The sequence below is a fragment of the Fukomys damarensis genome, unplaced genomic scaffold (genome assembly GCF_012274545.1).
Source record: "Fukomys damarensis isolate Sample0158 unplaced genomic scaffold, DMR_v1.0_HiC HiC_scaffold_12, whole genome shotgun sequence".
Lineage (NCBI taxonomy): Eukaryota > Metazoa > Chordata > Mammalia > Rodentia > Bathyergidae > Fukomys > Fukomys damarensis.
This window is the reverse complement of record NW_022900924.1, coordinates 6,378,664-6,405,387: the sequence shown is the minus strand read 5'-3', so window position 1 is coordinate 6,405,387 and position 26,724 is coordinate 6,378,664. Positions and strand designations below refer to the sequence as shown.

Genomic DNA, 26,724 nt, shown 5'->3' with positions numbered 1-26,724 from the left:
GAGCCCTAGATTACTGTCCCAAGTTCAGAACTTACCCTACCTGTTCAGGGCAGTAAGGGTCCTTCTCATGGTCCAAATCACACTCATGAAGCAGCAAAAGACTGTGCCTCAAAAGCAAGGCAGTTGAAGCAAAGAGTGTTCGCAGAGGGTGCAGGAAGGCTTGAAAGCGCATAGCTGTGTGATCCTGGGCAAGTTACTTTACCTCTCTGAAACAGGGTTTCTGCTGTGTAGAATGGAGATGCCAGACATGGGACAAGAAGCAGCACGTGGGTGAGGCACAGACTAGGTACACAATGCACTCTGGCATCCTCTCCTTGCATGTTTCACCATGAGGATCCCACCCAGCACTCAACGGTAAGAAATCACAACTGCACAAATAGGAAGCAGCCCTGCAGCTAAGGCGTCAGCGTCAGGGAAAACACTTAACAGTGAAGTGTGTGGCGAAGGCGTCTTTACAGCACCTGGAGAAAGCACGCCCCTCTCTTGCTCTTACTAAAGTGGTGCTTGAACCTAGGGCCTTCTGCACCCTAAGCATGTGCTCTACCACTGAGCTACATCTCTGCCCCTCTCTCATTCTTGTTTTTAAACATAGGATGAGAATCTTCTGGAAACAAACTAAGCAGGCGTGGGAAACTACGTCAGAGACCAGAAAGACAAAAAGGACCAAAAAGACAAAAAAGAGCAACTCCTTTGAGGCAGTGATGATCTTAACCCAGGAAAGACGGAACCTAAGAGGTCAAAGGAACGTGCCCTTGACTCAACAGCAAGGAACGTGCCTGGAACCCAAGGCACTAAGGGGACATCTCCACCCTTGCTCCATGCCACAGCACCACTAGGAGCAGCAGAACACCTAACAGCCTCAGTAGCCTCGCCACCTCTGCAGGAACAATGCTGTCCCGCGTACAACTACTCGTGGGCCCTGTTCCCACAGGAGAAGGGCCAGGCCATGCGGCCTTAGCCAAAAGGCCAAGAAGAGATCCACACAGCATTTATTAAATGTTCCACTACTCACTAGACACAGTACCTCAACTCCACAGTGGTAAAGTGGAGGTGACAGCAGTGCCAACTCCACAGGAACATAATGAGGGTCAAGCGAGAACTCCTGGGGAAGACCCTGATCAAAGAGAGCCATTATCAGCACCAAGTAGACTTTCTAGTGCACAAGGTCAGAGGCCCGGGTACTACCCAGCACAGTGCCACGGCTGGGGCCACCACGGAGGTTCCACAGTCTTAGGTGGTAGCCTCTGGCATGGCTATCCTCAGCTTTAAGACCACAGGCTGCCTGTCTCCTTCAGGTTCAGCTTTAAAAGCATCTCATGGCTCCTTGCTCAAGGCATCGAGCAGACTCTTTCTACCAGACGCAGGGATGACGGAGGCATTCTTAGAAATTTGCCCGACTTTCAAACCAAGCCACTGGCAACTCCACATCATCTACGTGCTTGCCCCCCTGAACAAGCGGCTGCACTTCAGGGAGCCTCCAAGGAGACAAAGCTGGCCCTCCCCACCTCCATTCCACACCTGATTCACAGGGGCAGGTGCATCTTAGGGACTCACCGCTTTGGTGGGCTCCAGGACTCCCGAGGCCAGAGCATCCCGGCTGCCCCTGCCCTTGCTGCCAAGGTGCGGGGAGGAGGAGGGTGAGTCATCAATATACGGCAGCACATCCTGGTGCCGGCGCTGCTCTTCGGCCCGGTCTGCGGCGCAGCTGTATCCGGGTGGCGTTCCAAACGAGGCATCTGTGTGGGCAAAGCAGCAGCCTGTTACAGAAGATAGGTGAGAGGGCCAGGAGCTGCCCGCCCAGGAGCATCCACACCCCACCTGTCCAAGCAGGCACCCAGGGTGGTGTCATCCCTGCCGCACAGGGTCATCAGGTAGGCTGACAGCATCTTCACAACGGACCGGCCAAAGACCTCACAAAGGGAAGGAGAGATCCAATTGTGGCTGACTCCCCAGATAATACAAGAGTGGGTTTCCAACTGCTTGCTATCGGAGATGGAACTTGTATACCTGGGGGGGGGGAATCTGATGAAGCCCCAGGTCCTTAGTAAAGATTGCTGGGAAACTCAGCAGGAGCCCACTCTGCTCTTGGGGTCTCTTTCCCCACCTGGCTACTACTTGCAATCAGAATAAAGCTTCTTGGTGGGTTCTCCTGTGGATACATACACAAAGAGGCAGACCGTGGCCTGGCTTTTGTGGCTAGAGGCTCTGTATAGATCCCTACGATACACTGTGGGTCAGTGTAGCAAGCCACACAGTGACACACACAAGATTGGGCAGCACAGTGGTTCTCAGCCCTGGACCTGGCCACCTGCTAGAATCTCCTGAGAAGCTCTTAAAGTTAGCAGGGCCCAGACCACTCTTAGAGCTTTGGATTCAGCGGGTCTGTCTTGGGCCAAGCTGAATTATGTTTTTTGTTTTGTTTTGTTTTGTTTTTGGTACCAGGAATCCAACACAGGGCCTCACAATTGCCAGGCAGGCACCGTGCTGCTGAGCTATATCCCTGGCCCTGCATTATGTTTTCAGATGATGGTGACACATGTCTGGGGCACATGTTAGAAGGCGCCGAGTTGTGTTGTAATGCAGAGATGTGAGCACCTGGGAGAGGCAGAAACATGCAAGAAAGCTGAAACTCTGGCCATGCAGGGGTGCCTGCTAGTGGTGGCAGATCTTAGCCTGAGACCACAGGACAGTAAGCTGGCCCAAGTGCGAGCCCTGACCACCATGAGCAATGATTCCCCTGGGGCCTGCCAGTCCCAGCCCAGAGAAGCACAGCTGCAGCCCACCCTCCGCTGACTCCAGCCTACCTCTCAGCCAGCCTGCCAAAGGCCCAGACCACCTTTACCCCAATCAAAGTAATCCATGAGGACTGAGTGACTTATTCTACAAGAGCCTCCCTGCCCTTTGGACGGTCTAGTTACATTCTTCCCAAAGACACTTGAAGTCAATGATCCTCTCCTTTCCTCAATGACAAAGTCCTACCACCCACTTTCAAGCCTTTGGCCACCTGCAACTCCCCACACACCGTTCTCAGTCAGAATTTTCTAGTCCCTCATTAGTTCCCATCGGCCCACAAGGGCCTCTCATGATGATCCTCTCTCCACTCTTTCCAAATGGCACCTCTGTGGCCCACAGGGTTTCCAAGCAACCATCCCTGGTGGCTTACTTTATTTCTGCCATCTAAGTGGCCCTGCCTGAAGGTTACCACCACAGGTGGCCTTAGCATTCATTCATGATTCTTTAACTGCCACCAAACATCCAGGCCATGTCAGCAAGGGGCCACCCTCTGCCTTCTGGAACAGCTGACCCAATAATCCTGACAGGGATTTCCACATGGGCAGCTGAGAAGAAACTGTGTGGCTGAAGCAACCGCAGGCTAAGTGCTGTCTTCAGCTGCGGGAACCCACAGAAGGGCAGAGTCCCAGTTTCCATGTATACCTCTGTCTCTTCCAGGTTCTCAGACCTCTGTGTCACAGCAGGATTCATCGCTTTCTAAGAAGTGTCCCTAGCCCTGGCTATGTGTAAGTATTACATGGAGTGCTTAGAAAATAACCCAGCATGCCTAGCACAGACCTTCCAAATCCAAAGCTCTGGAGGCCTACTAGTAGCTCTGGACCACCACTGCCATGGACCCTTGTGGCTGTAAAGACTTCCTAGGATTCTAGCCAATGTCCAGGGCGAGATCCAGTAAGCCTCCCATTCTGGTATCTGGCACTTGTCACAGTACTGATTAGCAGTGTGTTCTAGGTGTCTGCACACAGCTGCTGATCACGAAGGCCAAGCCAAGGTCTGCCTCTTTGTACATATGTCCAAGGAGGATCCCACTAAGAGGAGTGTTCTGAGTTGTAAGTAGTAGCCAGGGTGATGAGAAAACAAGAACAGGTTGGGCTTCTCTCAGGTCCACCAAAAAGCTGTTGAAAGGACCTTTGTCTCCTTAACCACAGGACACCAAGCGGCTCCAGGTACCTAGATCACAACCCTGGTTATCATTGCTCTACTCTGGTGGCTTTAGGGTTTTGTATCCTAGCAGAACAAAATGAGGCCAAAGACAAGGTCTGCCTCTTTCTCCCAAGATTTCACAAAGACTAAGTGCTCTCTTTAAGCATCCCTGGGGAAAGCTGCAGAGTTCAAACACATTAAAATACACAAAACCCTGTTAATACCTAATCCCCCACAAATGGGCCTGATTTTAGTTTCTATTTCAGGAAATCACAGATTTAAAAAAATATAAACACAGCAGCCTTCACATCCACCCTAAATCCATAATACACCACAGTAGCCACTACTAAAAGTTTACCCATCACAGGGAGTTTCTTCCAAAAGCAGCCCACACCTTGGATGTGGGTTTCAGCTCTCAGGTGAGGAATCCAAATAATTTCCCTAACCCAAGACTCAACCTACAGGTAGGGGAAGTGGGTAGTTTTCAGAGCCATGCTGCAAATTTCTCAGATGTGAGGCTCTGGTCTTCCCCAGTTGACAGTCCTCTGTGTGAGGTAGTGCTGGCCACTGATGCCGTCTACGCCTCAGTCTTCTGATGTTAAAATCAGGTGCTTGAGGTGTGGCTATGTAGCTTAGTGGCAGAGCACTTGCCTCGCATGTACAAAGCCCTAGGTTCAATCTCTGTCACCACAAAAGTAACATCAGTTATGTGAACTAGGTAACTGATAAAGACCCACTAGGCTCTAAAATATCACTGTTACCACCTGAGGAAGGACTTGCATTGCCCTCAGCTCCAACCAAGCTAGCCTTTTCCAACAGCTCACTCACCTGGTACCCCTTCCCACTCTTGCCTCTCTGCATCTGGCTTTCAAATCAGTTTAGAATCAAGAGTGTTTACTAAACATTCTAAGCGCCTTGAAACAGTTTTAAGTTTTGCTTTTTTCCTGACAACCCCCTTACCCCCAGGACTGGGGATCGAATCCAGGATTTTTGCACTGAGTTACTTTCCCAACTTGCAAACTGTTAAGTTGCCCAGGCTGCTAGAACTTGCAATCCTCCTGCCTCAGTCTTCCAGTGCTGGGATTATAGGGATGCACTACCACACTCAGCTACCTAACAAAAATCTTTAAAGAAGCCCACACAAACCTTGTATCTGAGCGCTGCTCCTGATTTCCTTGGTACCAATGACTACACTGACTCACCTCCCCAAATCAAATAAACACCTGTAGGTAATCAACTCAGTAGGAATTTTAGTCACGTTCGAGGTGCCAGGGCTCACCCTAGAGGAACTTCAAGATTCCCAGTGTTTGTAAAACAATGTGAGTTAGAACCAGACAGGAGAATCAAGTATTCTGCAAAGGTTGATGTATCAAGTTGGGCCCGCCAAGGTGGGGGCATGCCACTTTCACCAGATGAGAATGAAGGACCACATCTCAAAGTCAAACTGCTGAGTAATTATGAGGCTCCTGGAAGTGAAACACCCAACAGTGTCCCTACTCTGCCCAGATCTCAAATGAGTATCTGTATAACTGTCTATCTTCAGAGGCCCATGCATGCCTGCTGCATTCTACCTGAAGGATTCAGCCCACTGTCCCAGCCCTCCCAGATGCCTCTAATCCAGACTTGCTACTGCTCCTTTTGCTTCCCCAATCCACTCCAGTACAAACATGAGTGGGGTGGGGGAAAGGCCCTCCAATGACCCTGTTCTGACTGGCATACAGCCTGCTTTCTCGCACTGCTTGTAAACCTGTGGTCCCAAATGATGCAAAGCCCCTCCTCTTGAGCAAAAAGCATGCTATTTAGGGCGTCTGAAAGCTTCAATCTTCCAAAGACCAGAGCCCACTGCTAGGGTTCTGTTCACCCACTCTACCCAAAATATTCAGTGGAAATCTCTCTCTGGGCAGGACTAAGAAACCGGAGGTCACATCAGCTGTACTTTCTACTCAAAACTGACCTCGAGTACTAGTTGAGACTCTGTCACAAAAAAAAAATTTTAAAAAAAAGGGGTTGGGGATACAGTTTAGTGGTAAAGAGCTTGTCAAGCATGTGCAAAGTCCTGGGTTCAATCTCTAGTACAAAAGGAGGGGAGGGTAATTCTGACACATGCTACAACACAGGATGAACCTTCAGGTCATTCTTCTGTTAAGTGAAAAAGTCAGAACAAATACTGTATGATTCCACTCACGTAAGGAACCTACAGTAGTAAAAGTAGAAAAAAGAAAGTTCAAGGGTGGGCTCCGAGGCAGTGCATGGAGAACCGAACTTACACTGCAACTCCTTGGAGCAGCCATGCAGAGAGGCTCTCCTGGACTGGCACGCTGCTGGTGATGGTTGCTTTTATAGATAGCTGCTCATATCCTCTGGAGGGTAGGTATCAACTCTCCAGGAGAGGCTTAGTAAACTGTGGCCTGGACATAGAGATCCAGATCTCACCACAGGGCAGACAGAATTCATGTCCAGATCCAGCTCTGGACCCCTTGATCATCCATAACCTACAGCCTCCTTCCCAAAACTCCGTATGAAGAATAGTCTATACCTCAGGAAGAGGCTGCGGATTCTGGGGCTGGACATCTGAGCCTAGCTCCTTTATTCTGTAGCAGTTCCTTGTTATAGTTAGGGAATACCTGCAGTGCTATCCCTTCCAGGTCTTGTGAGTCATTTTTCAGACAGAGAAAATCAGTCTCAGAGCAAGGATCCCGTAGAGTTTGCATTTAAATCTGACTGTGTGACTGTTGTAATTCAGGATCTTTTAAAATACATATAAAGCAACAGCTGGGTGTGGACACTCCCTGTAATCCCAGAACTTGGAAAGCTAACTCAAGAGAATCACAGGGAATTCAAGACTACCCTGCGATACATAAGGAGTTTAAGGCCAGGATGGAATTCAGTGAGGCCCTATCTCAGAAATCTAAAGTGAACAAGACTTGCAGGCTGATGCCTTTATTGGGTGCAGCGAGTTACCCAGCAGGTTTCCAATAGGAATTCTAAATGGTGGGTTTAAAGAAAGCAGACAGGAGTTCCAGGAGGTCACAGCTGGACAGAGGCAATCACCGTAGCGTATCTGCACAGGCCATGCAAGGGTGTGGGGCTCAGTGGGGTGAGTCCAGAAAGGTCTATCTAGCTACCCCATGACCACCCAGGGAAGTGGTCACCAGGAAGCAGATATATAAGGCAGCTATCTGGATGGACCACACTGAGAAACTGGGAGGAGAACTGGAAACTGTCGAGGGTGACTGAGCCCTGCTCCTGAGATAAGAAAGTCCAAGTTACATTAAAAATGGATGCTGAAGCAATGTAAAATTATTGTTCTCCAGTGATTTGCCCACTCAGTTACTTTCCAAACACATTTTGAAGAGAAGATGTTTCTGGAAGAAGTGCTGATAACCATATGACCCAGTGAGTCCTCCCCTATCTATATAACTCAAAGAAGCAAAACCAGGTATTTAAATAAAAGCTGCACTGGAATGTCTGCAGCAGCACTGCTCATGACAGCCAAGGAGCCAGGAGTGTAGTTAAGTAGTAGAGCCTTTGCCTTGTATGGACAGGGCCCCAGATTTGATCCTCAGCACCACAAAGATAAACATAAATAAATGTGAAACAACACAATGGCCGAAGGAAGGAAATGACTTAAATGTCCATAAATCGATGAACAAACACACACACATCCCTATTCAGCATCTAGAGGGCAGAAGTTCTGACACGGGCTCCTACACGGAGGACACCTGCGGGTGTTATGTTAGCTATTAGGACATGGGGAGTCATGTACAGCAAGATTTTAGTATTGCTATGAGATGTCCAGAATAGGTAAATTCACAGAGAGAGTAAGTCAGTGGCTACGTAATGGGTATGAGGTTTCGATTTTGGGGTGGTAATAAATTTGGGAACTAAGTGTGTAGAAGCAGTGACTACGTAACACTCTGGGTATGTTAAAAGCCACTGAATCGCTCACTTTAAAATGGTTAATTTTGTTATGCAAATTTTATCTTATTTAAAAAAAAAGCTGTGTGTACTGGTCAACTGTAGCCCTAGATCTGGGAGGGGGAAGAATGGTGAGGCAGGAGAATCTCTTGAATCCAGGCATTCAAGGCCAACCTGAGCAACAGAGTGAGATGCAGTCTTGGGAATGAAGGAATGAATAAATAAATGTCCACCTGTTTTCCTCTCTTAAACAAGGAACCTGGAACATAACCTAACTATTTCCTGAAAACAAGCCTGGTGTCATAACTCTAAGCCCTCCACAGGCAACGAGTGGCCACTATACTCTCTGAAATAAGTGGTTGGTTTTGGTGGTTTTTCTTTCCCTTCTGCCAGGCTGGTGGCTATTCTTTCTTTCTTTCCAGATACCAAGTGAGTCAAAATTCTTTGTAAGAGATGTCTCCGTGTAGCCAGCCACTATATCCTGGGGACAAGCCTGTTCTCAGAAGGAGAGGCACAGAGTAAGTACCCCAGGATTTAGGGCCAGGGATCAGCACTTCACGCTACAACCCCAATGATGACATTACGAGGCAGTACCTGAGAATGGAAAGCCCCAGCTGCCAGAGCAGGGTGAAGTCATGGTCATCAATCAGCATGTGCCATACAGAGAGCTCTGAGGCTGGCCAAGCCCCCACCACTACCCAGCAGGCTGGAAGTGCTACTTGAGAAAGGCCCGATCCCTCGGTTCTGCAGGAATTCCTAGTCTCTCTGAAGGAGGAGCAAATATTTGTGAAACTGAGCTTTCTTGGAGGGGAAGGGCTGACCCATAGAACCTGTCCTCAAAGCTCTGCCTACTCAGGCTCTGGTTACAGCTGGTTGGAGAATGAATCACCAGCAGACCAACTTTGCTGGTGATTTCTGTTTTAAACATAGCCTGCCTTGTACATGTGTCAATTCCCCACAAGGAATGTGATAATTATATACTGCAAACATGTACTAATAACAAATAAAAATGGAAAAAAAGATAGGGCATCTTCTTTCACTAGCTGAATGTAGCCCCCATGCCGGCAGACAAGAAAAGCTCCCACTTTCCAATCAGGACCCACAACACTGTTAAAGGACATTCTTCAGTCTCCAAGGACACACCTGGACCTAAACTTCCTAGACTTTCCAGGAAGGAGAGATAAGGTGATGCTCCAAGCCTCAGGCTGGAACCGGCAGGTGCTAGGGTGGGGCAGACAGCTGGAAGCCCAGGGTAAGACGCTCCTGGCCGCTGCAGGTATGATGATGTAATACTGTTTCTCGGCACTACCCCAACTTCTGATGACAACAGGTTCTAAAAGATTTCTTGATGTCCCAGACCATTTAGCCTCAGACCAAAGTACTTACTGAGCACCTATTATTCAACCAAGGTGCACAGGGCCCCTAATACCTGCCAGACACTGTGCTTAGGTGTGCAATGGTTCCACATCTATTCCCTGCTCGTGGGAGCCAGCAGAATTCCATGAGCCACATGACATGTACCTCAAGGCAACCATACTAAGGCCACCAAGAGAGGCAGCGAGGACCATATTCCTGAGGAAATTATTACACAGCGAAGATGTAAGGCAGGCATGAAAGAGGCAAGCAGAGGTTCCTCCTCTGCACACAAAGGTGAGCAGGAGTCTAGTGAATGGCAAGCACCCTAAAGAGCATGTCCGTGAGACCAGGGGTGTAGATCAATGGTACGGTGCTCACTCAGCATGTGTGAGGCCCTGAATTTGATCCCGAATATGGATGGGGGAGAGGGGAGGGTATGCTCATGTCCTAATCCCAAACCTGTAAATGGGACCTTATCTGGAAAGTCTTTGCAGATATAATTAAATTAAGGAACTCAAGATGAGATTACCCCTGGGTTATCCTATTCCTACCACTATGGTGTATTTTCACTCCTACAGAATATTCCCAACCCCAAATATATGAAATGTATGGGGTTTTCCTCTATATACTAAGCAAATCTTTAACTCTCTGGACGCCAAGTGGGTACCCTACAATTTATTCCATGCTGTCAGGTTCCACAGGTGAGAAGGCTCAGTCCTACAGGATTGCTTGCCTCCACTTCAATCCAATGTCTGGGCCTCTGACCGACCAGCTAAAAGCTCTGTGTGTGTGTGCGTGTGTGTTTCCACCACTTTTTCCTTAGGTTTATAATTTGCTACATGAGCTCACAGACCTCAGGAAAGCCTTTTTCTTATATTTACCTGTTTATTATAAAGGACATAACTCAGGAACAGCCAAATAAAAGATACATAGGGCACACTATTGGGTGTGTGCCTGTGTGTATATGCACATAAATGTGTTTTTGCATGTGGGACCTCTATGTTCTCTGGGTGTACCACACTTGGACCACCTCTGAATGGTTATCTGGAAGCTCTCTGGACACCCTTGTGTAGCATTTTAATGGAGGTTCCATTACGAAGGCAAGACTGGTTAACTCATGGGCCACTGGAGATCTCCAGCCCTGCCTTGCCCAGAGGTGGGGGTGAGGCAGGGCTGCAAGTTAAACCCTTTAATCACAAGGTTGGTTCTTCTGGCAACCAGCCCCATCCTGAAGCTATCTAGGGGCCCATCAGGAGTCGTTTCATTAGTATAACTCCTAGATGGTTGAAAGAGGATCGTTACAAGTAACAAAAGGTAGACGCTCCTATCACCCTTGTTACTCTGGAAATTACTAAGGTTCTAGCAGCTCTGCTGTGAACTCAGACAAGACCAAATGTATTTCTTATCACAGTTATCATCACATGGATGGGCTCTAAATCCAATGACAAGTATTTTTTAAAGGAACACAAGAGACAAAGACACAGACACAGAGGAAAAGGCCACATGAAGACAGGCAGAGATTAGGATGATGTTGCCATGATGCCAAGGAACGTCTGACACCAACAGAGGCCGGAAGAGGACTCCTTGAATATACAAAAGCACTCTAAATTACAGACAAGGCACAACAAAAGGCGCAAGGAAATATGTAAATTTAGCCAAGCTTTGGCCCAAAGGGTGAGGAGTGATGAATCCTCCTTAGTGGCAGATTGAGGGCAGGGGGGGATTTAAAATTTTAATATGAGGAAGCTTGGAGAAACAGCCTATCTCTTAAAAAAAATGTAAAGATCCATTTTACCCTCTTGACTGTAGTCCCCAAATCCCCTTCAGCAGGCCCCACAGCGATCACTTAGTCCCTCCCATCTCAAAGGTTTTACCTCCTTCCAACAGCACCGAGCTAAAGATCAAGCCTTTAATATTCCATCCAGATCCAAACTATGGCAACTGGACGGGGGACATGCTGGGAACAAGAGGACAGACAGAAAGAGGTCATTTGGTGAGGAACCTGGGACTCCAGGCAAGGCCTCAGTACTTGATTTAGGAGGTTTCAGAGGCCACAAGGGTCTGAAACAAGAGGAGGTCCTGGGGAGCTCAGGGGAGTAAGAGACTCCAGCAGCACATCTTGGCACTGCTGCAGAAGCGGAGCCAGGCCAGAAGCTTCTGGGATGGTTGCTGCAGCTGGGCCTGGCTGATGAAATGAAGATTAAAGGGGATGCTGAGTTTCCAGCCCCTGAGGTACAGACTTGGTAACATGGAACTGACCAGAAGAGTCCTAGGAAGAAGAAGGCAGTACAGGGGGCAATGCCCTCGAGAGAGGATGGCAGGGACTGTAGCTCAGGGGTGCAGTGTGTGCTTCAGCATGTGTGAGGCCTGGATTCAATCCAGGGTGTGTAGCACACGCACAGAGATTAGGGCCACAATCTGGGAGCGCGGTGAGAAATGTGATCTGAAAGTGATCAGATTGGTGGGATTCTAAGCGCTGGCAAAGGAGCTCAGCCAGGATCCAAGCAGAGGCCACTGCGCAGGTGCAGGTCCCACCCTCCCCCTACTTTCCACTCCAAGGAGGAAACAGAAGCGGGAGAGAGAAAGGACAGTGGGAAGGAAGAGCTCCCGCATCTGATGGTTATTATGCCAAACCCAGGCCAGGGCCAGCCATAGGCAAATATTTACTGGGCCAGCTTGGGAGGGCATGAGGAACCACCTACTTTCCCCACTTTTGTCAGGCACGCTGCCCCTGCAGAAGCCTGAAGACGGTTAGGAAAAGGTGCATATTCACACATGTTCAGAGCGATTCCACTCACAAACGCCAAACGGGAAGCATCCATCAGTGGATATACAGATAATCAAAATGTCATACATATGTGCAAAGACATACATATACACACACACACACACACACATATATATATAATTTGTTTTGTTTTTGAGACAGGGTCTCACTATGTAGTTGAGACTGACCTGGAATTTACTATGAAGCCCAGGCTGGTCTTGAACTCACAGTGATCCTCCTGCCTCAGCCTCCCGAGTGCTGGGATTACAGGTGTGCGCCACCATGCCCAGCAAAAACATGTATTATTGAGCTTTTAAAAAGGGAATTGTAACAGGCTACATCATGGAAAAACTTTGAAGATATTATGATAAATGAAATAAGCCAGTCACACGAAGACAAAGACATCCCTTGGTATCTGTGGGGAATTTCTTACAGGACACCAAGGTTACTAAATTCTGAGGATGTCCAAGACCCTTATATAAAATAGGATACTATTTGCATAACTGATGTACATCCTTTGGTATAACTGTTTTGAGATATAACGACTGGGTGTAAAACACTGAGCTACACTCCCCAGCATGATTTATCACAATTTAAAAATTACTAATGGTCAGCTAGGCTTTGAAATTAAAAGATAAAGAAGTGTAGTATTATGGATTGAATTGTGTTCCCTCCAAAATTCATATGCAGTCCTAATCCCTAGTACTTATTTGAAGTTCAGCTTTTTATAAACCGAGTTAAAATGAAGCCATTATTTGGGCTCTAACCCAAATTTGCAGATATGCTGGTATGAGGGAAAAATATCACATGAACGCGAAGATAGCCATCTACCTACAAACCAAGGAAGAGTTTCCCTCACAGTCCTCTGAGGAAACCAATCTGCCAACATTTCAGTCTCAAGACACTTAGCCTTCAAAACTATGAGACAGTAAATTCCTGTTCAAGCCAGAGTTTATGACTGTCTGTTCTACAGTCCTAGCAGACTAATACATGTTGGTGCTGGGCAGATGACACACCAGCCCTGAGCAGCTGCTTACCAGTTACCCACCAGCTCAGAAACAGGACTCCCGCCAGCTAGTCACGGCCATCCCGAAACCATCCATGCCAAGCGTTAACGCTATGCCCTGAGCACCGCGGCAAAGGTGTCACAGCTCATCTCCTGGGCCAGGATAACATCCCGGGGGCTCACAGGACTGGGTGCACCCTGGGCTGGATCTCCAACTTCGGATATCCTGTGGATGAACTAGGATGGGGGCACTGGGGTAGGGGGGTGATGTTCTGTATTTTGCACCAGAATTTAAGGTGTACCAGGTGTGTGCAGGTGTCAATCGGCCAAGGGATAAAGAAGTGGCACGGTTTCCAAGTGTGGGCCCAATGTGCATCTTGACTATGTACGTGGCCAGGAACTCTCCCGTCCTTGACTTACACAGGTATTTGTTAAAGGAAATGTAATTTCCTCTACTCCCAGTTTCCACTTCCCAACATTTGGGGTCTCTTCAATCATCCCCCTATAAAAAGGGGACAACAAAAACAAACTGGGATTACTGGAGTGACCCCCACACACACTGGGCTTGTTTCATCTCTCAATGTTCCCACCAATGAAATGGAGATAATGACACTCTCCACCCACACAACCTGGGGGTGACAAAGAGGCCACCACTCCCCTGCCAGAGGGAGGAAGCGTCTAGAAGCAGAAGCATCACTTATCATAATTACTAGAAGCCCTGGATACTCATGTCCAACTTATGATATATATCACCACTATTTGGCTTCTTTCCAAAAAAACCCACAGGGTCTTTTCTCACTCGACTCCAGGCATCTTGTGGCACTGCTCTTGTACCTTTGTATGAAGTAAAAGCTCACTTCAGGGAATATGGCAGGACCCACATGTCAGTAGGGCCCATGGCATCTATACGATTGTTTTTCTATGGCTATAAATAAGGCCAGGTACCTTTATAAAGAAAAGGTTTGTCTGGCTCAGTTCTGAAGGCGAAAAGTCCAAAGAGCTCTCGTGAGGGCCACTCTGGCTGCCTGACATCTTGGTGAACGGCATCACCACAGAAGCACAAGAGAGAAGAGGGGCAACCTCGCTCATTTACAACAATTCGTCTCAGGATCTAATTTAGGGTCCCACAGAACTACCATAAGCTCTTGCAGGGGCAGCTCCTCCAGTGACCTAACTCACTCCCACTAGGCCCCACCTCTGAAAGGCCTCACCCCTGCTCAGAATCACCCTTGCTAAGGGACCAAATTTCTAACATGAACCTTTGGGGAACATGCTGAAACCATATTAAACTATAGCAGCACCTGTCAGATCTTAGGCCACCCAGGATCCGAGAATGAACTAGGAACAGCAATCAAGTCTGTCTGGCTTATAAAAAGGGCCTTCTGAGGCTCCAGTGCTCACTATTTCAACCTCAGCGACTCAGAGATAGTCCACTGCAGAGGCCATTGTCTTTTACTTTCCAGGTTTCAGATGTTTCCCGATTTTTCTCTCACATTGATAATTAGGATAGAGCAAACAGTTTCCTCACTTCCCCAAGGCCTTACATTCTACAGGCCAAAGACTTCTACTCGAGCAAAAGGTCTGCCAACAGCTGAGGAACAAGCTTGAAAGCCAGCCAGCAGGGATCTTTTTGTCCAGATGACAGAAGACTGGGCTCTTGAGCTGAAACTTGAAACCGCCATGTGGGAACTACCGCACACAGCGATAATCCCAGTTGTCATCATGGGTATGACAACCTGGTTCAGGCCCCACTTGCTTCCTGGTCAGCCAGGCTGGGGAACAGAGCCCAGCTCACAGCCTGCATCCCTCGGGGAGAAGGGATTCACAGGCCTGGGCTGTGCACCATAGGCATAGCTGTCAGATGCCCACTTGGGATTCAAACTCAGCCACTGCCGAGCCACTGCTGGCTCGGCCAGGCAAGCACGTCCTGATGAGGGTCTTTCCAAAATAACCTTGTGGGAAACAGGAGTCCCACAGAGATTCACCTTGAAGGAGGGGAAGCACAGACCACGTTGCTATACTGCGGGAGGCCTTGTGTTGTTAGGCGGGGATATACCAGGAGAGGTCACTCCATGTGATGTGTGGGGGAGCCAAGGCACTCAGGCTCTTGGAAGCATCCAACACTGGCTCTGTATCTGGTACCCCTCCTCCCCCAAATCCCCAGGTGTGGCTCAGCTCGGTCACCCTGCCCAACACTCTTCTCTCCACAGCCATCCTGTGCCAGGGACTCTGTAAGACTAGGACCTCACACAGAACTTGTTATGGCTGGCGTCCAGATGTCTCCCCAAAGCCTTGTGCAGTCTTTTTTGAAGGTGGGTGAATCTAGAGCATGTGATGTTAGGATTAAGGGCATGTGATTACTAACCCACTACACGTGAGTGATTGGTTTAGCACCGCCCTAATCCCAGTAGTATGAGTAAGATAAAAGAGGCAGAAAGTTACTATTAAATTCTCTTGTTGCTTTGCTACCTTCAGACTGCTATGAATTGTTGCCCCTCTGCCATCCTGCCTTGGAGCCAGCCAATTATGGACTGAAACCTCTATGAACTGTGAGCTAAATAAATCTCTTCCCCTCTTGGGTGCTGAGTATTTTATCTTAGCAACAAAAGAAAAGTAACTAAGACAAAATTTGGTACCAGAGAGGTGGGGTCGTTGCTGTGACATCACCTGGCCATGTGGCTCAAGAGCCTTTGGAACTGGCTTCTAAGTAGGGGAAGAGTCTGGAAGGGTTTGGAGCTGCCAGCTGTAGTAGCAGAGCTGGAATGCCTCAGGCTGTTCTGTACAGGAAGTTCTGGTCAGAGCTCAGAAGATCAGAAAGCCCGTAAAGACCAGGCTCTGGAGGTTTCTGCTGGGAAGAAGGACTGCATTGGCTGTTGGACTCCAGATGATGTGTGTTATGGCTTGCCAGAAAGTTTGTCTGCATTTTGCTCCTGTCCAGAGACTTTGCCTCGCCCTGAGATTAAGGGTGGTGAACTAATTAATCGCACAGAAGAAATTTCAAAGCAGGTTAATGTTGAGGTTATGGCATGGCTGCTGCTGGGGGCTTTTAGCCAGATCCATGTTGAGGATCAAGAGCAAAAAGCCCAGCAGAATGATTTAAAATGTTCTGAATTTGGCCAGAAGGGAAGCTCCAGAAAAGCTGTGGACAGCAAAAATAGAGCAGAGGAGATCTTAATTGCTGAGAAGGAACAGGACAATAGAAAAGATGACCTGAGGGCATCACAAGAAGCAGCAGGACTCCACCCTTTGCAGCTTCAAAATTGCAAAAGTGAAAGACTTTGCTCTGAGAAGAGAGTCCTACAGCACCACGATCCAGAATGGCAGCAGCCTAAAGAATTTGCTCCTTGGATTCAGAGTGCTCGGCAATCTGGGCACTCAACCCCTACAGCCAATAGAGAGGCTACTACTGCCTCAAGACTGGCTACTACTGCTCCAGCCGGCAGCAGATCCCGGTGTCAATCATATGGTGCTGGTTTTAGGTACATCCAGAACGGAAGAATTATGGGGTCAGGAAGACTTCCACCCAGATTTCAGAAGAAAGCCTGGGGGGCCAGGCAGTGTGACCCTGAGAGGGCAGTGTGTGAAGCCATGAATGTGAAGCCAAAGGTGCAGTGGAGACCCCAGAAGCTTGGAGAAGCCAGGATCATGAATTGTCAGAGGAAAACTGCAAGGAGCGAGCAGAACCAGCCCATGAGAGAAGCCATGGAGGCTACAACCACTGGCAGTGACCCGGGGATGGAGCCACCAAAGCCCTCTGGAGTTCACAACTTGCCACAGATTGCAAGGGATGCTGGAAGTGGAACTGTGGGATTTAATGTCTGCCCTGCTGGATTCTGGACTCACCTTCCCATTTCTTTGTATCTTCCTGTCTATAACCTTTTGGAAAGGTACTGTCTCTATCTTGTGCCACAGAATGTTGGAAGTGTTGGACGTTCTTTTCTTTTGTGTGGGGGCTTACCTTAATTCTCAGAGACTTTGGACTTAACTTCTCAGCAGTGCTGAAACTGCTAGTATGTTGGCAACTTTTAGAGATGGGCTCAGTTTTTTTTTTCCGCGTAAAGGGGTATGCAGGAGTCTTTAGGAGACCAGGGGCAGAACATTATGGTGTCTAGATGTGCCCCCAAAGCCTCATGCAGTCTTTTTTGGAGGTGGGTGAATCTAGAGCATGTGATGCTAGGATTAAGGGTGTATGATTACTAACCCACTACACGTGAGTGACGGGTTTAGCACTGCCCTAATTCCAGTAGTCTGAATATGGTAAAAGGGGCAGAGTTGCTGTTAAATTCTCCTGTTGCTTTGCTACTTTTGGGCTGCCATGAACTGTTGGCCCTCTGCCACCCTGCCTTGGAGCCAGCCAATTATGGACTAAAACCTCTACAAAATGTAATCCAAATAAACCTTCCCCCCTTTAACTTTTGGTGTCGGATATTTTGTCTCATAATGAGAGAAAAGCAACCAAGACAGAACTTGAGCTCAGGTTTCCATACAAGCCTGGAGAAAAGAAGGCTGATTTCTGCTTCTTGCTTACCAGCAAGACCCAGCCACTACATACGGTCCCCATCCTGGCCTCTGGACCTCCAGAGGGGACACTGCCAGACGCCTGCAAAAAAGAGCAGTGGAACCATCCAATCCCACACTCAGGCCAGAGTCTAGCACACAACACACATCTAACAGGTGTCAGTCCCCTCTCAGTCCTCGGGAAGGGAACTTAGGCTCATTTATGCCGAGGGCTCTCAGCTCAGCCCACGTGGGTCCTCTTCATATTAAGTGCTTTGTATCTTGAGTGTGCGCATGTGCATGTCTGTGTGCTGCCCTGTTCTTAACTGAATCCTGCTCTGCTTGTGGCTGGAAGGTAGCGACATTCAGAAAGTTGGTCGGCTTTATTTGGACAGCTGGACCCAGACTACCAGCTTGCTCCAACCTGTTAAGCCCCTTCTCAAAAGGCCATGAGTCAGCCGTGGAGTGACAGTGCAGACAGACATGCTCTGGCTCCTGAAGTTGTTCTGCTGGTGTTGTAGGGAGGAGACAAGGGAGCAGCAGGACAGGAGAGAGCTACCGGGATGCTCACAGTCACATGGAATGGGACTCACAGAGCCTGTCTTAAGAAAGTAGCTCTTCAGGGCCCAGAAAGTACCTGGAGGGACCCTGGGCTGGCTGGTGTGCAGCAAGGTGGCATCTGGAGGGCCTCAGAGCTGGGGTGACCAGCTAGGGCTCTAGCTACTACCCCTTCAGTCCTAGGGAACTCAGCTCTCACTGGAAAGGCCACTCAGCTTTGGCTAGAAGGTGCAGTGAGGTGCTGCTTGCTATAGATTGAACATATACTTATAAAATTTCCTGTTGAAATCTAATCTCCAATGTGATGGTATGAGGGTGGTGCCCTCAAGACTTAATCACCTCATAAATGGACTTAGTGTGCTTTTGAGACCCCAGAGAGCTCCCTCATCCTTCCTACCATGCAGGGACACACCAATAAGACAGATGTACACGAATGAGGAAAGGGTCTTCACCAGACACCAAACCTGACCCCAACTTTTAACCTCGAGAACTAAGAGAAGTAATTATTGGTGGTTTACATTACCAGTTTTAAGGTATTTTTGTTAAAGCAGCTGGAACGGATTAAGATATCCCTTTCTTAAAAATCTGACATGCGCATCTGGACGGCCTTCTTGGGTCTGTGAAACCTTTCAGTTTTCATGGCTGCTGCTCCCAGGACTCCTTCCCTGCTGACTTAACCTAACCCTTCCTCTCCACCTTCAATGAGGAAGACATTCTCCAGGGTTATTCCTCCTACTTAACTACCGTGTCCAGACACTAGCCCCCTAATTTCAAGATAGGCCCAAGTCTGGTCCCGCCTCAGGCCACTGACCCACCCAGGACCTAGGGGGCACTGGAGATCATCCCATCCTCCACCCCTTTTATTCACTGCATGGTGAATAAAAGACCTTAATACATAAATAACCAACCACGTGTGCACAGAACCACCAATTCAGCCCAACACTCAGCCCAGGTAGAAGTCAGGGCAGCCAAGCTCAGGGCAGATGTGAATCAAAACTACAGGGATGTCGGAACACATGAGACTAAAAGCAATCTTTACTGCCCTCCTAACTGATAAAATAAAATTTCTGTTTGCAGTTTCCAAAGAGTCCAGCTGCATCTGAGTCTCTGTCAAAATGCAAGCAGAAAGAAAAAGATCACATATATGGCCACAGCTGACATCCTCTGGAGGAGCCAGGCTGGACTGCAGGCAAGTTAAGCTCATTTCTGAGTCACAGAAACCAGTAACAATGTTTTGGTCATTCACCACCAGGAAAGCCTTCTATGCCTGGCAGTCTGTTCACTGACCCATGTGTCCCTCACTAAATGGCTCTCTTCCCCAGGGCCCCTGGTGGCAAGCCTCCCAAGGCAGGTGAGGTCACCACGTTCTTCTGAAGACCTAGAGGACACTGAGGACCAAGTGCCCACTACATGAACACAAACAGCCAGGCACTGTATACCCCACTGGATATGAGCCTTATGTTTTGGGAAAGGGGAAAAATAATATCATAAAACCAATGATGGTGTCTTTTTTGTTTTCAAACAAGAACAGCCTGTCACTACGAGGAAGAGAAGCAAGGCAGGCTGCCTCTATCAGGAGAAGGGCCAGTGGGAGCTGGGTGGAGATGCTGCCAGGGCCTAGAGACTACACAGGCTGCTCAGAGAACTCGTTCCAAGAACTGAGCATCCTCGTGGAAGTCAGAGCCACAGGAACAAGGGCCCATGAGGGGCTCTGAAGAGGATGCTCTTCTCAATGCAGGGCTCTGTTTAGAGACATCAAGAGGTCCTAAGAGACAATGGCAGGTGCAGAGAAGCCCTGGAGGGGAAATTTCCCACAAGACCCGTTATTTGGAAAGATACTTATTTTATTGAAATTTTTATTAGAAAATGTTTACCTTTTATTTTCCCATATACTTGGAGGGCAGAGTGTTTTTTGTTTGTTTGTTTGTTGTTTTTGTTTGCTTGTTTGTTTAAGTGACAGGGTCATGCTATGTTGTTCTGGTTGGTCTCAAATTCCTGGTATCAAGTGATCCAGCTCAGCCTCCCAAGCAGATGAGGCTACTGGTACGTATTAATGCATTTGGCCCATGGCTCGTGTTTAATTGATATAGGGCACAGTCCCTAAGGCCCGGAGCCACAGTAGACCTTGAACGATACTGAAGATGGCTATTAGTAGGACTCCCTACATCCATCCGATACAGCTGCATTCATGACCTCTCTCATCCTGCCATCTTATCCCAGTAATAATGAGGCAGGACAGACCACCCATCCCCACAGCACGACCATAAAATGAAGATCCAGTTGGTTAGCTGAGTTGCTGAGAGGTGCCCAGCACTCGGCATTATCCAGAACGGTGCCCACTCAGAAGTCTTAGGTCCTTGTCAAAACTGACCTAGGTCAGGAGCTTAGAAAAACTAGCATGCCTGTCCATGGTTGAGTTCCGTGTCACAAGGCTTCCAACTGTTGTAAAAGGGAGAAAGCAACATAAAATTAGGAAAGAATGCTGAATTATGAGTTACTCTGCTGAGAGCAAGCCTCTGGGCTAGAGTCTGAAGAGGACAAGACAGAGCAGGGCCTAAAAGACAAGCAGCCTTCAGACAGTATGAAGTTGGCCAAGGGAGTAGGCAGGTAGGGCAGGGCCAGGGAATAAGGAAAGGGCAAGGGCTAAAAAAGAAAACAGCAAGACCCCCAAAACTCCCTGGGGCTCCCCCACCGTACGCACCCACAAAGGAGTCAGACTCACTCCATGGAAGTGGGTGTGAGTGGGTCATGTGCTTCATCAGTCCTGGCAGATGGTACTCAAGTAACCAGAGAAGGATGTACCACACATTCTTTCGGGATTCCAATGCTCGCTGCACACAAGTTCAGAGAGGGCAGCAGATCAGCCTGCAGGTGGCAGGCACAGCCACAACACAAGGTGACCAAGGCCCGGGGGCCTCCCAGTATCCCAGCTCCATCAAGCACATGCTGCTGGCCCACTTCTGAGAAAGGTGAAGTGGTGGTTTCCATGTGACAACACAAAGGGAAAGGTGGCAAAAACAAAATCCTCCCCTTACTATTAGAAAATCAGGGAAGCTTCCATTTCCTGAGCATCTACCTCATGCCTGTTACTGTTAATCCCAACACAGCCCTTTAAGTTTTCTATGATTACTCCTAACTGACAAAGGGGAAAAAGACACATAAAGGAATGGTAAGTTGCCTGACACAAAATACAGCCAATGAATGCAGAGGGTGAGGCCCACACTCCAAGGATGGTTTGGATGCCGTGTTTTCCACTCCACCCAGAGCACATTCCCTGCCAAATACCTTGTCAAAACCAACTGCATGGATTTGGTGCTCTGGCAAAGGACAGCTGGACATGGAGCTTGATAGCAGGCAAGTGGGAAGGCCTGGCATCAAGGACACACAGGAGGGGAGGCAATTTCTGGGACCCCCTGACCAGCAATCATGATGTTTTTCAAGGTCTTTATGCATGGTGGCCCTTGGAAATTCAGGCAGAACCTGCAGTTAATGTACACGTAGACAGCTCTGCCTCCCCTGCAAAGACCATTAAGTCAGACAGTGAAAGTCAACAAAAAGGCAGCCACTGCATAAATTATGGGACACCAATAAATTAACCAGTGGGGGGCAAAGATGGGTGCCTTCTCCTCACAAATTGAGAGCTGCTCCAGCTCGTCAGTCTGGGATAAGACCAGGAAAAGTCCAGCTAGCATATCTGAATCCACAATACAAGTCTCTGCTTGGACCAACCTCAGGGGACTTGGGAGGAGCCTCAAGAGAGTTGCTATGAAAGGCTGAGTTGACCAGCAAGGTCACCATCTGAGAATGCATCCCAAGGAGCATCACCACATTAGGATATAATCATACTTAACAGCAAAAGCTCAAGGCTGGGGATGTGAGTCAGTGGTAGAGCACTTGCCTAACACGCACAAAGCCCTGGGTTCCATCTCCAACTTTCAGTCTTAGGCAAAATGGAGAAAGCACATTGTACCCTTTCCCACAAACCACAACTAAGAGTACGAGATAAAACACATGAAACTGTCATTAATGAACGTGGAAAGAAGGACAAAAAGAGGACACCTTGGCAGTGATGTCTCTGGTCTTTTTTGTTTTCTCGAAATTTTGCCTCCTGTATATCCGTAGCTTAGGAACCAAAACAGCCCCAAACAGCTGGGAATTTAGCTCAGTGGCACTGTGCCTGCCTGGCAAGCACAAGATCCTGAGTTTGATCCCCAGTACCAAAAAACAAAACAAAACAAAAAACCAAAACCAGCCCAAAACTGCCAACAGGTACAGACAGGAAAATGAAAAGAAAACAAACACAAAAAAGCACACCCTTCTAGCCCAGGTGAGATCCTGTGGGCTGAACTGACTTTACTCACCTTGTTCCAGGTGAACACCAGCAAAAATAAGGCATCTGTCCTCCCCTCCATGGAAGCAGCAGGAGTAGCTCCTAGGAGGTGGAGTCCTGTGGACTCTCACCTGAACACAGGTGAAGACACTAAAGAGGCCGGCCCTGGTCCCTGTTATCCACACGGTGGTGGTGGACTCTCAGAGTGACAGTGCAGGGAGGAGCGCCCTTCTGAGTCAGAATACTTGGGTGGGGAACCTCAGGAAGCAGAGGGTGTGGAGAATTTGTGGGGAGGAGAGAGCCAGAGAAAGGATCCTTTAGATCTATATACAAAGCCCCCAGCTCTCCCACATGCAGTACACGTGTGGTCACACGGTACAGGTTTGGGGAACTGAACTACAACAGAGGACACCACTGAAGTTTCAGACTGACCCCTGGATGGTACAGAGCAGGGTGGATGCTGGAATCACAGAGCACAGAAGTGGGCCAATGAAGTGTGGTCGGCTGCTAAGTGGGCTGACTGTCTGTTAAGCAAATCAATCACCATCCCCAAACACTGAAACAAGATCCAGAGCTTTCATAACATAATATTTAAAATTACTTGACAACAAATCAGGCAACCTAAACAACTGCCAAAGGAAAAGGCAATCAACCAATGTCAACACAAAGATGACCCAGATGTCGGGATTTTCACAGTAAGACTTTAAGGGGCTATTATAACCAAGAAGTAAAGGCAAAGACTCTTGAAACAATGGAAAGATAGGCGTTCTGAGCAAATAAATAGAACAGGAGCTATCAAAAAGAACCAAAGAGAGGCTAGGGGTATGGCTCAGTAATACAGGGCTTGTATAGCACAGGCAAGGCCCTGAGATCAACTGACCCAGCACTACAGGGAAGTGGGAAGAAGAGGGGTAAGGAAGAAGGAGAGGAAAAGAAAGGGTCTGGCCTAAAACTCATGGCAATCCTCCTGCCTCAGCCTCCAGAGTGCTGGGGTTATAGGCATGTGTCATCATGCCTAATGAGACTGATTTCAGAGTAATTCTCTAGAATTCAATAGCAGAACTGTGTTGACAAAGAAGTGAGCTAAGAGTGGTGAGCTAAAATATAACCCAACAGAAATGATCCAATGTAAATAACAGGAAAAACAATGCAGGAGAATGGAACAGAACCTGAAGGATGTATAGGAAAACATAAAAAAGATCCAACTTCATGTCTCAGAAATCCCAGAAAAATAGGAGGCTGGAGACGAAAAAAAAAATGAATAAATAATAGCTAAATGCTTCCTAAATGTGATGAAAAACAGAAATGTATAGATCAAGAGGTGCAATAAACATGAAAGAAGATAAACAAGAAAACCATGGCCAGATATGTCATGAGTAAAGTACTGAGAACAAAAGATAAAGAAAAACAGTCTTAGAAGTAGCCAAAGAAAATATTTTATACAAAGAAATAAAGGTTCAAATGACTGTATAATTACCACCAAAAACTATGACGGCCAGAGAGAATGCAAGATTTTAAAATACTAAAAGAAATGCCAATCTAGAACACTATACCAGCAACATATCCTTTAGAAATAAAAAACTATGACGGCCAGAGAGAATGCAAGATTTTAAAATACTAAAAGAAATGCCAATCTAGAACACTATACCAGCAACATACCCTTTAGAAATAAAAAACTATGACGGCCAGAGAGAATGCAAGATTTTAAAATACTAAAAGAAATGCCAATCTAGAACACTATACCAGCAACATACCCTTTAGAAATATAGCTAAAATAAAGACAGTCTCTGATGAAGAAAAACGAAGACTTAGCCCTGTAGGAGCCATTTTGAACTTCTGACCTCCAGGAGTATACGACAGTAAATTCGCAGGGTGTGCTTTTCATTTATGCCATGGGAGTGTGTATGTCTATCCAGGGCCTCTGGGCAAGCATTCTGTCACTAAGCTACATCCCCAGCCCTAATTTATTTTGAGACAGGGTCTCCTTAAGTAGTCCAGGCTGGCCTTGAACTTCCTGTATAGCTCAGACTGGCCTCAAACTCACAACATTCTCCTGCCTCTCAGCCTCCCAAGTGCTGGGATTACAGGTGTGTGCTACCATGCCCAGCACGCCCTGATGTTTTAAGCCATTAAGTTTGTGGCAATTTATTATAACAATAAAAAACTAGTACATGTCTCTTTGACTAAAAATGAATAACAATAACTAGAAAAATTCCAAGTATGTGAAAATGAAACAACTGGATACAACTATTGAGACCCTACTAAGTGACCCATGGGCCAAAGAAGTCTCAAGGAAAACGAGAAAGTGATCTGAACTGAATGAAGATAAAAATGCAACATACCAAAATTTCTACAATGCAGGTCAAGCATTGTTTAGAGTTAAATTTATGGCAGCAAAGGCTTATACTAGAAATAAAAGAGCTCTCAAAGCAATAATTTTAAGTTTCCATCTTAAAAAACTAAAGAGAAAAAATAAATCCCAAAGGGGAAAATAAATGGAAGAAGACAATAAATTTAAAACCAAGAAATACATGGCATAAAAATCACTGAAAGCAAAAGCTGACTGTTTAGGACAGGGAAAATCAATAAAAAATGAGAAATGTCTAACTAGACTGATGAAAGAAAAGAAAAAAGACATAAAAGTCAAAAATAGAAGAAGGGCTGGGAGGGCCAGGGATTTAGCTCAGTGGCACCACACCTGCCTTGCAAGCCGAAGGTCCCCAGTTCGATTCCTGATATCAAAAGAAAAAAATGGGGGGCTGGGAGTGGTGCAGGCTTGCAATTGGGGCTACTCAGGAGGCTGAGGCAGGAGGACTGCAAATTCAAGGCCAGTTCGGGCAGCTTAGTAAGACCCTGTCTCAAAAAAAAAAAAAAAAAAAAAAAAAAAGGAGAAGAAAACAGAAGAGCTGGGAGCCAAGTGTAGTGGCTCATACTTATAATCCCAACCAGGACTCTGGGAAGCTGAGGCAGAGGGAGCACAAGTTCAAGCCCCAGCCTGGGCAACTTAGCAAGACCCTGCCTCAAAAATATAAAAGGAGTGGGCTGGGTGTGGTGGCTCACGCCTGTAATCCCAGCACTCGGGAGGCTAAGGCAGGAGGATTGCTATGAGTTTGAGACTTTCTCAAAAAAAAAAAAATATATATATATATATAATAAAAGGAGTGGGGATATAGCTCAGTGTGAAGGCCCTGCGTTCAAGTCCAATAACAGAAAAACAAAAGTGTGGGGGAATCATTACAGACATTTTAAAAATACAAGGGAAATATGTTACAAACAACTCTATGCTCATAAATTAGACAACACAGAAGAAATAGATCAATTTCTGGAAACTTGTTCTTTACCAACCACCTGACACCCATCCTCCCAACCACGCTGATACTGATCAAGGCCTGCAGGAAAAGGAGCCCTGGGGCTGACGGTCAACTAAGCCAGACAGTCACAGAGAAATAGGCTCAAGAACCTCATGAGAGAGCCTAGTCTTCTAGAAAATTTCTTAGATGCCAGAAATGCCCTAGAAACCAAATCCCCAGTAACTCAGGTCTTGGAAGTCCTACAGGGGCCGGCCCAGCTCTACTGTGATCTGAACTAGCAAAGAAATCACTATGACTGAGAGAAACTGCTGAATCAGAAAGGCTGAAAGGTCATCTTTCAGAGGCCACTGAAGCTGGTGGCCTTTCACCAAGCAGCTGAAAATAGACTTGAAAATGGTCTTTCCTTTCTGAAGCTTTCCCCAGACAGGAGTCACTCACACTCCCCTGACAGCTAATCCCAGTGTTTAACCGGGCTTGCAGTCAAGATGTTCTTCCTTATGTCCCCCAGGATGGCTGCAATCCTGGCTCATTTCCCTGTTTTCTGTGCAGAGGGCTGGAAGACTCATGCAAGAGACACACCCCCTTGGAGCCTCCACTGGCAGCGGGAGATAATGGGAGCTGTTGTGAGACTGAACACGATGAGAAAGCACTTAGTGTGGCAACTGGCACACAGCAGGTGTAGAAAGCAGTAGTTAGCATTGCAGGTGGCACTCATCAACCTGCTTCTCAGAGTTATAAAAATCTACCTCCTCAAATACTTTCTGAAAGGCTCTATCCTGTCAATTGTTCAGCTTGTTCAGGCAGCTCAGTACCTGCATGGTTTCTAGCTCCTTTTTTTTTTTTTTTTTAGCTCAAGGAGAGCTCTGTTCATGGCAGCTTGCCAGTTTAAAAGGATCTTGTCCCAAGCTGGGCAGCCTGCAATGCCAGCATTCTAGGAGGCTGAGGCAGGAAGACTGCAAGTCTGAGCCCATGCTGAGCAACTTGGCAAGATCTTACTTACAAATGAAAAATAAAAAGGGCTGGAGGGCTGGGGATTTAGCTCAGT

The 26,724-nt window shown here is 47.4% G+C and overlaps 1 protein-coding gene across 1 annotated transcript in view; it reads right to left on the bottom strand.

The window, feature by feature from the left end:
- The window catches only part of Bcr (BCR activator of RhoGEF and GTPase), a 128,438-nt gene that overhangs the window by 61,147 nt on the left and 40,567 nt on the right, over positions 1 to 26,724 (bottom strand). The window contains exon 2 of the mRNA XM_033762357.1: positions 1,555 to 1,736. Coding sequence (XP_033618248.1) covers positions 1,555 to 1,736 — 182 coding nt within the window. The remainder of the gene's footprint in view (positions 1 to 1,554; positions 1,737 to 26,724) is intronic.